The following is a 15,231-nucleotide window of genomic DNA, read 5'->3' as shown; positions in this document are numbered from 1 at the left end:
AGAAATGAATGGACTTCTAAAGATACAGTGAACTCCTAGCGTATCAGGTCTCATCAGGGCTGTCTGTATCCTCTTTCTCTGTGGCCTAGTAAGACCACCACATCAGGGGATGTTTATCAAAGAGAAGACAACTGAGTTCATGCCAGAGACTGCCCATGCTCCCCTTACTAGGAAATGTAACTCTCTATGTGCCTGTCTGTTACTCATGGAACTACAAAATCTCCAACACTTATCTTGGCTTACTGCATGTCTACATGAAACCACATTTTGCATTAGATAACAAGAGCCCCTCACACTTGCTGTCTGAATCATCAAACTTTTAAGTGAGACTTGCAGTGATGTGCATTTAAGGCCCTGTCTTTATCCAGCCTCTAACAACTTTCATATGTTTACAGTAGGAATAAAGTGATCTAAATCAGGTCAGGTAGCAAAGGTGGAGAATTGCACCATAATTGATTTGCAATCACCTCCAGATTCTTTTTATTAACTGTGTTGAATCAATTCAAGACAAAGCAAAATACCTGCAAAAAATACAAAATGAAAAATAATTCACTGTTATTCCCAGTATGCGTTACATTCTACAAAAAGCTGCATGTAGAGGAACAGAATAACTCTGGCTCATTTTCAAGGAATTTGCAGATCATTTTCCAGAGTTAACCATGGGGGATGGTGCAAAAAGGTTCTCAGAAAGTAAATATTTAACAGACTGGATTACAAAATATATATATATATATATATGTATATATTACCAGGTATTTTTTTGTTAGTCTAGGAAACAGGTCACTCCCTAATGCCAACAACCTACAGATTCCAGTTCTATGACTCTGGTCTGAAGTAAGCAAGGAACAGCACATTAGGAAGAACTGAACATCAACCCTGCATAGTGTGTTTCTGTGAAGCAGAACTTTGTTTAAAGGTTTATACTTACCTAGGTATAAGTATTTCTGCTTCCCGTTGGAGACAGTTATTCAGCCTCTATGGCCTTTCACGATCTCCTGAATCTGGTAGGAGGCATAGGGAGATTTCAAATCCTTCAGATGGCTTTCTTTCTGATCTGCAATATGATGGTGACACCTCATATACTATTGGAAAACTTCACTGCAGCGATCCCTGGTCATCGATGCTGGGTCTCCATCCTAGACAGTGGCAACGTCTCTGACAATGACAGCAGGATCCTGAGCCAAGATGACCTCCTGAGAATCTCCATTCCCTTGGACTCCAACCTGAGGCCAGAGAAGTGTCGTCGCTTTGTTCAACCACAGTGGCATCTCCTACATTCTAATGATACCTTCTTCAATGTGATAGAGCCAGATACAGAGCCCTGTAAGGATGGCTGGGTGTATGACCAAAGCACTTTTCTCTCCACCATTGTGACTGAGGTAAGTGGCTTCAATATAATACCAACCCGTCAGTGAACTGATGACAACAACTCAGCAATAGTTCAAATAGTATATATGCTTTGAGCTTAGTCATTGTCTTATTAAGTGCAAGAGTCTTATTCAATGATTTTAATGACTTCAAACATAAATAAAAATGTACTTGTCTTGTACTTTCATTTAAGGGATGACCTCAGATTAAAAATCAGTTCATAGAAGGAAATTTAACAAGACAATTTAGCAAGATAAGAACAGTAGATTTTATCTGAGGGCCTATCTCCTCCCAAGCCTTGGCCTTCTAAGTGGCTTTTCAATTATCAGGTTGACTTTCTTCTTCGGAAGCAAGCTTCATATCCTACCAGAAATGTTTGGTTTTCCTATAGCAGTTATGTAACTATTGCACCAATGGCCATGTTGTCTTGCAGGTTGGTATTGCAATATAAGGGGATAAGTTCTGGATAAGAACATTGCTGTCTTTACTTAAGAGCATTCTACATAGCAACATCTGGCACTATGAAAGGTAGCTAACAAGGAGAAAGATTGTAGTTTGTTTTTGCAGTGATATCTTTGTCCTGAAAAAAGACTGTGTGGTGTCTTCCACAGTAGGAGCTTAACATTTACTGAGAGTAGGTGAATAACAGCAATACTTTCAAAGTTGTTTGGAAGAACTGTGGAGTATCCCTAACCAAATACAAAGTTATTATATATGACTGGCATGACTGCTTAACACCCCAGATCTTCTGTGAGCAGCTATGTTCACCCAAATATTAAACCTTTCAAATTTCTCCTTTAAAATTATAGTATGAATTTTTCTTACTCAACAGTAAAAATCTCCTTGAGGCTTTATGCAAATCTTTCATGGAGATGCTTGAGTGAGAAATTAATTGAAGTGACAAAATAGAAGAGCATATCTTTGATAGAGTTTTATTGTTCTGATGACACACAAAAACCCTGAGCCTAAGCTTCTATACCATGTTTCCTCAGTGATCAAGACCATACAATACACAACATACTGAAAAAACCAAAAAACATTTATCCCACTTTTTGGAAATGGGGCATCATATTCTTAAATGTCTTCGTGCTGGCCGGAGGAAATATTTCTTTTGGGTCCTCCTGTTGATTATTAATATTTACTATTGATGTGTCTTTTAGTTAAACAGCAGTGGTTCTTAAAGTAGCTGTATACCCAAATCACCACACAGAGACTAGGATTTATTTAATTAACCTAGAGCACAATGCTGGGCAATAATTACTCAGTCCTAAACATCCATCCCACATAGCTTCCTCCTATTCAAATTTCCCATATTAAACTGCTTTTAGTCATTTCTTAAGTCTGGGTTAATCTCTCCTGACGGTTCTGGGTCCTCTCCTCTGAGATCTCTGTCCTCTTACTCTCCTCCCACTCATTTCTTTCTCCTTCCCTTAGGACCAGGATGTCCCACCCTATTCTCTCCATTACTCAGCATTAGCTTGTTGTTTTGTTGACAATACAGAGAACAAATGGTGGCATGTTTACACAAACTTGAGACATTATTCAATGCAATGTGAGGATTGAAACCACATAGTGGGGTAGAGAAATCACCATTTGAATGAAGTAGGATAAATTGTATTCATTGCCCAAGAACATTATTCCAACATTTTCCCCCTTTAAGTCCAACAAAGCCTCCTTTTCTTTCAATACAATAATAATTATAAAACAGTTATGGAAACTATTAGGTATGATTTACACGTACAATGTCCAATCCATGTGCCTTTGGAAACTAAGGAGAAAGTATTTGAGTATCCTATCTTGATAAGTTTAGAGTTCTATATGTAAATTTACTTTTATCCTTATTATTATTACCTATGTGAAAACATTTTCTTAATTGTTAAATAATGTAAGCTTAATTGTGAAACTATAACTATTTGGTCTTCAACCCCATCAGAGACTTGAGAAGGAATGATATTAGATACTGGAGGAAATAGGAAGTGCATGATAGCAGCTTCCAAAAAATAAAAAAATTGACAGAGACAGTTTGCTGCATGAACACTCACCCCAAACTCTCTGTAATGTTGGAGCATCATTTTCAGTCTTCTGGCTCAGTGTATTTGACAGACATGTATGTGAAGCAGGAACTATTTAGGACTTGCTTACCCTGTCTTGGCAGAGTTCCACAGTCAACTCAGCCTGCATTTAAGCTTGCCCATTTTAGGCAGAATTCTGTCTGTTGTGAAACAAGGGCATTTTCTTTTTGCCCAGCTGGCTCATTTGCCACATGTGAAGCCATCTTGATATGAAGGTTATTTTATGCTCATCACCTTCTTTGAGATAGGCTGAGTGCTGCCAGGAGATGTCCTGTCTCATTGTCAAAGAATCTTGAAAATAATAAAAAACCTTTTAAAAGTCATATACATCAGGTCTCTGAAGTTTTTGAAGACTTACATATCTTCATATAATTGACCTTTAGACAGGTCAATTATATATATTGTCATATCTATCTGTTAAACCTAGGATGTATACTGCTGTGATAAATTAGACTAATATCTGGCATGATTATGAGTTGATTAACTAGCAATTAGCTTGCAATACCTGATAGTCTAGTCTTATTTTCTCTCTGAATTCATTAACAACTTATAACCATCTCCTAATGACAATAAACATTTATAGACACAGAAAACAACCAAAACCCCACCCAACCCCCCTTTAAAATAAATTGGACTTTGTTTTCATGAAATTTTTTAGCTGACTTTTTGGATATGCAGAAATCCTGTTAAGGGGCCCAAAGGAAATTGGGGAAAATGCTTAATTAAGCAAGCAATAACATTTGTGGTCCAGTCTTTGAGTGTTGAGAAATTTCAGATTTAATAGAAGTCCTGTTTGGAAACAGTCTAAAATACTGGGCCAATTGAGGTTAGTAGCAGCCTTCAAAGCTTGCATGGGAGCAGGCTTTGATGAGAACGAGCAATTGAAGCCGTTGAGGCAGTAACAACCAGAATGCTGGAACATGCAAGATAATGGAACAAATGTGTCCATGTCTCAGCATGCTAGAAGGATGAACTCGGTCAGGTTTCATCCAGCATCTCCAGTGCCTAGTCCTTTTGTTTTACAAACATATAATTTCTTACAGGCATTATACAGTCCTAAAATTATAAATGTATAAGATGTGCAGGATGGAATGAAACTGTAAATCAATTTTATCTATGCCAATTAAAAGAATGACATAATAAATTTTGAGGATATTGCAGCCAAATGTTTATTGGCCATGTAATATTGAAGTTCTGGCTGGAGACATTTTTTATTTCTCAGTCAGTTTCACAGCTGTTCCCATGTGAAGGAATCATCAATTTATGTTACCTGTTTTGTTTAGTCTTCTTGATTTCTCTCTTCTTCTGTGTGGTCTTCCTCTGTCATATCTGATTTTTATTAGTTTTGATGGAACTCATAATTTCTCTTCTCCTATATGAATATATGCAAAATCTCTTTCCCAGGGTAATACATTCTCTGTTCTGCATTTTGGAATTAGGACCTTTATATGCTGTTCTAATTCAGCAGTCCTTTCCAAATTCCACTGTTTCTTACAGGTGTTTATCTCATTAATAGATAAATCATTGTTAATCATTTTTTGGGAAATATTGTGTTTCCCTTCTTTTTATGACCATCTTTTAAAAACTACTGTTAGATATTTTCATAATTGTTTGACCTGTGGGATTATTAGTTATATCTGTAACAGTTTTCATGTCATAATGTCGAAAACATTGTTGAATTCCAATGGATGTACAAGCTGAAGCATCATCAGCCCCAGTTTGCAAGGGCATCTCCAAAATATTCATCATCTCTAAGAAATTTGCAACCAAAGGATCATGCTCTCCAGAATTTAAGGCAAAAGCCCACTGGAATTCTGAATATGAATCTATGGCATAGTGTGTGTATTTCAGTTATCCAAACTCTGTAAAATGGAGCACACCAGCCACTGAATGACCTTGTTCCAATACAACACTAAACAGGATCTGCATTTCTTTTCTTAAATTTTATTTTTACATTAATTACAATTTATTCACTTTGTATCCTGGATGTAGCCCCCTCCCACATTCCCTCCTATTCCCACCCTCCTCCATCATTGCCTTCCATGCTCTTATCCAAGTCCACTGATAGGGAAGGTCCTCCTCTATCTGCTGCTCCCCAGTCAGGGGGAGATGCTCAAAGAGCCAGCTACTGAGTTCATGTTGGAGACAGCCTCTGTTCCATTTACAAGGAAACCCACTAGGATACTGAGCTGCCCTGGGCTACATTTGAGCGGGGAGGCTCTAAGATATCTCCATGCCTGGTCCTTGGTTGGAGTATCAGTCTCTGGAAACACTCCTGGGTCCAGATTTTTGGTTCCATTGCTCTCCTTGTGGAGCTCCTGTCCCTTCCAGGTCTTTCTCTGTCCCCTTTCTTTCCTAAGATTCTGTTCACTCTGCCCAAAGTTGGTTATGAACCTGAACATCTCCTTTGACATACAGCTGGGTAGAGTCTTTCAGAGGCCCTCTGTGGTAGGCTCCTGTCCTGTTTTCTGTTTTTTCCTTCTTCCAATGTCCAAACAGTTTGCCTTCCTGAGGGAGGATTGATCATCTTACTAGTCAGGGTGCTCCTTCTTGGTTAGCTTCTTTAGGTGTACAGATTTTAGTATATTTATCCTATATTATATGTCTAATATCCACTTATAAGTAAGGATATACCATGTGTGTTTTTCTGCTTCTGAGATACCTCACTCACGATAATCATTTCTAGATCTCACCATTTGCCTGCAAATTTCATGATTTCCTTGTTTTTAATTACTGAGTAGTATTCCATTATGTAAATGGAAGTTCTTTATCCATTCCTTCCTTGAGGGATATTTCCAGCTTCAGCCAATTGCAAATGAAGCGGCTACAAACAACTTGAGCAAATATCCTTGTTGTGTACATGAACATCTTTTGGATATATGCCTAGGAGTGGTATAGTTGTATCTTGAGGAAGTGCTACCTGGGAAAGGGACAGGTTAATTTTGAAATTGGTTGCATATGTTTACATTCCCACCAGCAATGGAGTAGGGTTCCCCTTTCCACACATCCTCTCCAGCACGTGTTTTCACTTGAGTTTTTGGTCTTAGACATTCTGATGAGTATAAGGTAAAATCTCAGGGTTGTTTTGATTTGTATTTCCCTGATGACTAAGGACTTTGAGGATTTCTTTAAGTATTTCTCTGCCATTAGATATTCCTCTACAAAGAATTCTCTGTTTAGCTCTATAACCCATTTTTAGTTGGTTTACTTGAATAATTGCTTTATAACTTCTTGAGTTCTTTATATATTCTGGACATTAGCCCTCTTTCAGATATAAGGTTAGTGAATATCCTTTTCCAGTCTGTAGGCTGTTATTTTGTCCTGAAGACAATGTCCTTTGCTTTACAGAAGCTTTTCAGTTTCATGAGGTCCCACTTATTGATTGTTGATTTTAGAGCCTTTGCCCTTGGTGTTCTGTTGAAGAAGTTGTCTCCTTTGCTAGTGAGGTCAAGGCTTTTAACCACTTTTCTTCTAACACATTTAGTGTGCTTGGTTTTATATTGAGGTCTTCAATCTACTTGGACCTTAGTTTTGTGCAGGATGATAAATATGGATTTATTTGCATATGTCTACATGTAGGAAATCCAGTTAGGCAAGCACCATTTATTGAAAATGCTGTCTTTTTTTTTTTCCATTGAATGGTTTTGGCTTCTTTGTGAAAAATCAAGTATATATAGGTATGTGCTTTATGTGTGGGTTTTCTATTTGATTCCTTTGATCAATCATTCTATTTCTATGCCAGTACCATGCAGTTCCTATTACTATTGCTCTTTAGTACAGGTTGAGGTTAGAGATGGAGAAACCTCCACAAGTTATTCTATTGTATAGGATTGTTTTATGTATTCTGGGTCTTTTGTTTTTCCATACAAAATTTAGAATTGTTCTTTCAAATTTTGTAAAGAATTTTGTTGGAATTTTAATGGGAATTACATTGACTCTATCGATTGCTTTTGTCAGGTTAGCCATTTTCACTATGTTAATCCTACCGTTCCATGAGCATGGGAGATCTTTCCACCTTCTATCTAATTTTTTTCTTCAGAGACATCAAAAAAATTTTTTGAACAGGTCTTTCATTTGCTTGATTAGAGTCACACCAAGTAACGTTATATTATTTGTGGCTATTGTAAAGAGTGTTGTTCCCTAATTTCTCTCTCGGCACTTTTGTCTTTCATATACAAAAGGGCTACTGGTTTTTTGAGTTAATTTTGAATCCAGCCATTTTGCTGAATGTGTTTATCAGCTGAACGAGTTCCCTGGTTGCATTTTGAGGTCGATCATGTATACTATTACATCATCTGCGAATAGTGACACTTTGACTTCTTCCTTTCCAATTTTTATCTCCTTGATCTCCCTTAGTTATCTTACTGTTCTAGCTAGGACTTTAAGTACTATGATGAAGAGATATGGAGAGTGTGGGCAGCCTTGCCTTGTCCTTGATTTCAGTGGGATTGATTCAAGTTCTCTCCGTTTAGTTTGATGTTGTCTATAGGCTTGCTGTATATTGTCTTTTCTATGTTTAGGTAAGTGCCTTTTATTCCTGATCCCTCCAAGACTTTAAATATGAATGGGTGTTGGATTTTGTCAAATGCTTTTTCAGCATCTAAGGAGATGATCATGTGTTTTTCTCCTTCAGTTTGTTTATATTGTGGATTACATTGATGGATTCCTGTATGTTGCACCACACTGTATGCCTGGGATGAAGCCTACTTGATCATGGTGGTTAATAACTTTGATGTGTTCTCGGATTCGGTTTGCAAGTATTTTATTGAGTATTTTTGCATCAATGTTCATAAGAGGGATAGATCTGAAGTTCTCTTTTTTTTTTTCCTTGGGTCTTTTTTTGGTTTAGTTATTAAGGTGACTGTGGCTTCTTAGAAAGACCTTGGTAATTTTCCTCCTGTTTGTCTTTTGTGGAATTTTTTTTTTAAAGCTGTATGTCATTTAATTACACTGTAAAGGTATATATTAAAAGGGAAAGCGTTCATTCCAACTTATAACAGGGCTGTATCTATCCAGACTGCACAGGAGACCTCATTTGATAATAAAAGTTCTTTTAAACACAGAAGTCTGTTTTCCATGCTGTGATCCCGGGAGCACCAACCTCACTGGCTACATAGATAGCCAGGGGTGATGTGCAGTGTGGTGCGTGTTGCCTTATTACTGGATGCATACATGCTGCCAAAGGCCAGGGCACCAGCGAATCACAGTGCCATCTAGCTGAATACAGCTGTCAACCCACGGGTTATGGCTCTCTCTATGTACCAAGGAGGTACATAGATTTGCAGGCACTCAATTGTTCTTTCATAGAAATAGTGATGCCTTCTCCTCTAAGATACTGCTGCTTCTCCCAGAAGGCCCATGCTGATGCAGAGGCCAGGAACAGGAACCAGGGCTGAGCTCCTGGGTTCACCTGGGCGTCGTCAATTACACGTCCTGCAGGCATACCACTTGGTCTATCCAGAGCCAGCCCCGCCAAGGAGGCCTATCTAAGTATCTGCTTTCCCTGGCAGAGCATAAACACCTGCTGGTGGTCTGGTGTAAAAGTGTCAGGGAGGACAGCTCTCATGGGAAGAAAGCCTGGTCTCTAAGATTAGAATTCTGGAGGCTTTGGGTTTTCAAGGGAAAGGTCCTGGCTGCAGCCCCTAAAGCCCGGTCGTCTGGAAAATGTCTTGGAATCTGAGGAAGGTGCTGCCTCGTTTTGGTCCTGCTGCCTTTGTGCCAGTGGGCTGTCCCTCACCTTCCCATGCACACTCTTGATAGAAAATCCTTCTGAAATGATGAAAATTCTACTATACTCAAAGGAGTCCTCCGATAGAGAAAACTCCTCCCTCCTTCCATCCCCTCCCAAGTTCCCTTTCTTATTTACTTTCTTTTTTTTTTTCTTTTGTCAATACTTCTTATTTTATTTTATTTTATTTATTTTATTTTATTTTATTTTTTTCAATGCAGATAGGTCCACATACATGGAAGCAAGCCAGATCCTCAGCCTTAGCCAAATGTGGAATTGTTTAGGTAAGTGCCTTTTATTCCTGATCCCTCCAAGACTTTAAATATGAATCGGTGTTGGATTTTGTCAAATGCTTTTTCAGCATCTAAGGAGATGATCATGTGTTTTTCTCCTTCAGTTTGTTTATATTGTGGATTACATTGATGGATTCCTGTATGTTGCACCACCCTGTATGCCTACTTGATCATGGTGGTTAATAACTTTGATGTGTTCTTGGATTCGGTTTGCAAGTATTTTATTGAGTATTTTTACATCAATGTTCATAAGAGGGATAGATCTGAAGTTCTCTTTTTTTTTCTTGGGTCTTTTTTTGGTTTAGTTATTAAGGTGACTGTGGCTTGTTAGAAAGACCTTGGTAATTTTCCTTCTGTTTCTCTTTTGTGGAATATTTTTAACAGAATTGGAGTTAGCTCATCTCTGAAGGTCCAGTAGGATTCTGCACTGAAACCATCTGGCCCTGGCCTTTTTTTTTTTTTTTTAAGGGAGACTTTTGATGACTGCTTCTGTTTCCTTGGGGAATATGGGACTATTCAGTCTTTCTATCTGATCCTGATTTAGTTTTGGTCAATGGAATCTATCAAGGAAAATGTCCATTTCATTTAGATCTTTCAAATTTTATGACATTTAGGCTTTTGTAGTAAGAACTAATGCCCTCAGTAGGCTCCTGTCATACGTTCAATGCACATTCCATCTGTCTTTCTAAACGAGGATTGATCATCTTACCCCATGTCTGCTCCCTTGATTATCTTTTTTAGGTGTATAGATTTCATTATGTTTATCATATCTCATAGGTCTATATAAGTGAGTATATACCGTGTTTGTCTTTCTCCTTCTCGGATATTTCACACAGAATGATCTTTTCTAGACCCCACAATTTCCTCTTTACTTGCCTCCATTTGTGTGGCTATTTATTTGAGAGATTTGTCCGTTACCTCTTTATGTGCCTCTAATAACTGGATAAGCATACTTTTAAAATTATTTTTCCTGTGTTTTCGATGAATGAAAATAGCCATTGATTTTGGGGGTTGTTAGTGAAGCCATGTCCTGATTTTTGTTGGATATGTTCTTAAAGGAACCTCTAGCCATCTGCTTATCTGTAACCTTTGCTGTTTGTTCCTGGAATCTGTACTTCAGATTAATGACCAGTAGCTATTAGATCCATTGATATTGATGTCGGCTGTGCTCATAAGGTTGTGTGCTTGGGTGCTTATTGTTTTACTGTAGTGAGGTTAATTATTTCCTGTGTTTCCTTGAAAGTAGATAGTTTTCCTGGGTTGTATTTTCCCTTCTAGTGTCTTCTGTAACGCTGGATTTGTTTGTAGGTATTGTTGAAATTTGTTTTTGTCATTGAATATTTTGTTGTCTCAGTCTATGAGGATTGAGAGTTTTGCTGGGTATAGTAACCTAGGCTGACATTTGTGTTCTCTTAGGGTCTGCATGATATCTGTCCAGGCCCTTCTGGCTTTCATAGTCCCTGTTGAACAGTCATTTGTGATTCTAATGGGTTTGCCATTATATGTTACTTGGCCTTTTTCCCTTGCAGCTTTTAGTATTTTTACTTGGCCTTTTTCCCTTGCAGCTTTTAGTATTTTTTCTTTGTTCTGTATACTTATGGTTTTGATCATTATGTAGCAGGAGGATTTTCTTTTCTGCTCTAATTTATTGGTTATTCTGTAGGCCTCTTTTATTCTGATTGGCTTCTCCTTTAAGTTGGGAAAATTTTCTTCAATGATTTTGTTGAAAATATTTTCTGGGCCTTGGAGGAGGGAATCTTCTTTTTCCTCTATTATTCTTAGGGTTTGTCTTTATGTTGTCTTGGTTTTCTTGGACGGTCTGTGTCAGGAATTTTTTAGATTTAACATTTTCTTTGACAGATACATCGATTTCTTCCATTGTATCTTCCACACCTGAGATTCTTTCTTCCATCTCTTGTAGTCTATTGGTTATGCTTACCTCTGTAGTTTCTGCTTTCTTCCCTAAGTTCTTTCTCTCCACAATTTCCTCCATTTGTGTTTTCTTTAATTTTTCCAATTCTATCTTCAGGTCTTGAGCCATTTTGTTGATTTTCTTCACCTGTCTGACTGTATTTTCCTGTTTTTCCTTCAATTCCTTCAGCTGTTTGCTTGAGCAATCTTCTGTTTCTTTTATTTCTTTCAGTGATTTAAGTATTTCCTTTCTAAAGTCCATAAACTGTTTGGCTGCAACTTCCTGTATTTCTTCATGGATGGCCATAATCTGTTTTTCTTTACCTTCTTCTATTTCTTTACAGGTGGCCATAGTCTGCTTGTTTTTATCTTTTTCTATTTCTTTACAGATGGCCATATTCTTTTTGAGTTTATCTTCCTCTAGGTCTTTACACATTTTTTTTGTTTCTTCTGTTATCCTCTTCATGAGCGTAGATGTTAGGTCATCGTCTTGAATTTCATTTATTCCGGGGTGTCCAGGGCTACTTGCCCCTGGATAACTGAGTTCTGGAGATGTCATATTGCTTTGTCTTTTGTTGGTTGAGCTTTTATCCTGGCATCTACCCATTGGGCTATCTTAGGTGTTGGGTGTTATTTTCTGGTGTTTCCTGGAGTCGTGTGGTGGAGAGAATCCCCTTGGCAGGAAGATGGTTTTTCCTGAAGGAAGCCTCCTCAGCTTTTTGGGTATAGTCACTGTACAGCTGGTGTTTTTCAGGAGTTGCCACAGCTCACCTCAGCCATAGAGACCTGCGTGGTAACTCTGGTCCTTGTTAGTCAAGAGAGCTCTCCTCTCACACGGAGAAGTCCTGGAGGCAGCTGCCCTGCTTCTGGGTTTCTTGCTGTAAATTTAGTGAGCTGCTGCTGTAAACTGTGTGTCCCTTGGTTTGGTCGGTTTTGTTAGGGATAACTGGTTGCCCCTTAGAGCAGTATCTGGGGGTTGGTCTCGGGCATCCCAGGCTTTTGTAGGTCTGATTTTGGGGCTCTGTGTCTCAGTACCCAAACGTTAATCTGTGGCAGCTGAGTACCACTCTCCTGGTAACAGCAGGCTATCTGGTGCACAGCAGGTCCCTGGGTTGGACCAGTCTGCAGGGCCTTTTCCAGGGATATACTGGGTGGCCTAAGCCAGTCCCCTTTGCTTCGTTCCCTGTGAGGATTTCTCCCGACAGTGACTCTAAGTCTCTGGGAAGACTCTAAGTGTCCTGGGATGCACAGTTTTGTCTGTGAGGAATAGTTGGTACAAAGCAGGTCTCTGGGCTGGCAGTGCTTACACCAGCCTGCTAGTCTGAGGCACCTTTCCCAGGGATATACTGGATGACCTAATTCAGGCCCCTGTTTCTTTCCTTCCCTGTGGGGTTTACTCCCAACAAGGACTCCCAGTCTCTGTTGCCCTGGGGTGCACAGCTCTGTCTGTGCCAGAGAGCTGGGTGCCCAACAACTCTCTGTGCTCCTGGCTTGGGCCCAGTTCAGTGATGGTGGCTCGTACCCACAGGTCTGTGAGACTTTCAAGGTAAAGACTGGATGACCTGTGGCTAGTCCCACTGTCTTTCTTCCTGTTTTTTTTTCTTTTGACTGGGACACCCAGTCTCTTTCTATGCCAGTACCATGCAGTTTTTAGTATTGTTACTCTATAGTACAGCTTGAGATCAGGGATGGAGATACCTCCTGAAGGTCTATTACTTTAGAGGATTGTTTTAGCAATTCTGGGTTTCTTCTTGTTCCATATGAAGGTGAGAATTCTTTCACGGTCTGTAAAATTTGTGTTGGTAATTTGATGGGAATTGCATTGAATCTGTAGATTGCTTTTGGTAAGATGGCCATTTTTACTATGTTAATCCTGCCAAGCCATGAGCATCTGATATCTTTCCATCTTCTGATAGCTTCTTTAATTCTTTCTTCAGACAATGGAAAATTTTTTTCATACAAGTCTTTGACTTGCTTGGTTAGGGTCACACCAGGTACTTTATGTCTTTTGTGGCTATTGTGAATGGTGTTGTTACTCTAATTTCTTTCTCAGCCCTTTTGTCTTTTGTATACAAGAGAGCTACTGATTTTGTGAGTTAATTTTGTATCCAGCCACTTTGCTGAAGGTGTTTATGAGTTGTAGGAGTTCCTTGGTAGAATTTTTGGGGTCACTCAGGTATACTATCATATCATCTGCAAATAGTGATAATTTGACTTCTTACTTTCCAATTTGTATCCCCTTGATCTCCTTTAACTGTCTTATTGCTCTCGCAAGGACTTCCAGAACTATGTTGAAGAGATATGGAGAGAGTGGGCAGCCTTGCCTTGTCCCTGATTTCAGTGGGATTGATTTAAGTTTCTCTCTACTGAGTTTGATGTTGGCTATAGACTTGCTGTATATTACCTTTACTATGTTTACGTATGTGCCTTGTATCCCTGATCTCTCCAAGACTTTAAACATGAATGGATGCTGGATTTTGTCACATAATTTTTTACGATCTAAGGAGATTTTCAAGTTATCTTTTTTCTTTCAGTTTGTTTATATGGTGGATCATATTGATGGATTTCCAAATATTGGACCACCCCTGCATGCCTTGGTTGAAGCCTACTTGGTCATAATGAATGATATATTTCATGTGTTCTTGTATATGGTTGAGTATTACAAGTATTTTGTTGAGTATTGTACATCAATGTTCATAAGGGAGATTGGCCTGAAATTCTCTTTCTTTGTTGGGTTCTTGGTTCAGTCTATTTTTTTCCCATGGGAGACTTTTGTTGAATGCTTCTTTTTCCTTAGGGGATATAGGACTATTTAAATGATTTACTTGGCCTTCATTCAGCTTTGGCAAGTGGACTCAATCAAAAAAATCATCCATTTCATTTAAATTTTCAAATTTTGTGGCGCATAGTCTTTTAAAGTAAGTGCTAATGATTTTCTGGATTTCCTCAGTGTCTGTTGTTATGTCCCCCTTTTCATTTTTTATTTTGTTAATTTGGATAGTGTATCTCTGCTTTTTAGTTAGTTTGGCTAAGTGTGTGTCTATCTTGTTGATTTTCTCAAATAACCAGCTCTTGGTTTCATTGATTCTTTGAATTGTTTTCTTTGTTTCTAATTGATTGATTTCAGCCCTGAGTTTGATTATTTCCAGCCATTTACTCCTTTTAGGTGCGTCTGCTTCTTTTTTTTTCTAGGGCTTTTAGGTGAGTCATTTAGTGGCTTGAATGAGATATTTTGAACTTCTTCTTGTAGGCACTTAGTGCTATAAACTTTCCTATTTGCACTCCTTTCATTGTGTCCCATAATTTTTGGTTTGTTGTGTCTTCATTTTCATTGAATTCTAGGAAGACTTTAATTTCTTTCCTTATTTCTTCCCTGACCCAGCTGTCATTAGTAGCAAGTTGTTCAGATTCCATGTGTGTGTGGCTTTTTGCTATTTCTGTTGTTGCTGAGGTCCAGATTTAGTCCTTGATGATCAGATAGGATACAAGGGATTATTTCAATCTTCTTGTATCTGTTGAGGCTTGCTTTATGACCAACCATATGGTCTATTTTGGTGAAGGTTCCAGGAGGTGCTGAGAAGAAGGTAAATTCTTTTGTGTTTAGGTGTAACATTCTGTAGATGTCTGTTAGGTCCATTTGATTCATGATATCTGTTAGAGATAATATTTCTTTGTTTAAATTTCTGTTTTGTTGACCTGTCCTTTGGTGAGAGTGGAGTGTTGAGGTCTCCCACTATTAATGTGTGATGATGTATGTGTGGTTTGAGTTTTACTAATATTTTTTTCAAATGTGGGTGAACTTGTATTTTGGGCATAGGTGATCAGGATTGCAATGTCTTCCTGGTGGAATTTTCCCTTA

The 15,231-nt window shown here is 38.5% G+C and overlaps 1 protein-coding gene across 3 annotated transcripts in view; it reads left to right on the top strand.

Annotated features, from left to right (window-relative positions):
* Positions 1-784: 784 nt before the first annotated feature.
* LOC132654759 (solute carrier family 22 member 19-like) overlaps positions 785-15,231 on the top strand; it is a 79,821-nt gene continuing 65,374 nt past the window's right edge. For 2 of the 3 annotated variants that reach the window (XM_060385996.1, XM_060385990.1), the window contains exon 1: positions 785-1,379. In XM_060385996.1, coding sequence (XP_060241979.1) covers positions 978-1,379 — 402 coding nt within the window. In that variant the 5' untranslated portion in view covers positions 785-977. Of the gene's footprint in view, positions 1,380-8,073; positions 8,194-15,231 lie in introns of all 3 variants that reach the window. The other variant, XM_060386000.1, reaches the window with a different exon arrangement.

Source organism: Meriones unguiculatus, chromosome 1 (genome assembly GCF_030254825.1).
Source record: "Meriones unguiculatus strain TT.TT164.6M chromosome 1, Bangor_MerUng_6.1, whole genome shotgun sequence".
Taxonomy (NCBI): Eukaryota; Metazoa; Chordata; class Mammalia; order Rodentia; family Muridae; genus Meriones; species Meriones unguiculatus.
Note: the sequence above shows the minus strand (reverse complement) of the source record. Positions and strands in the feature narration are given on the sequence as shown.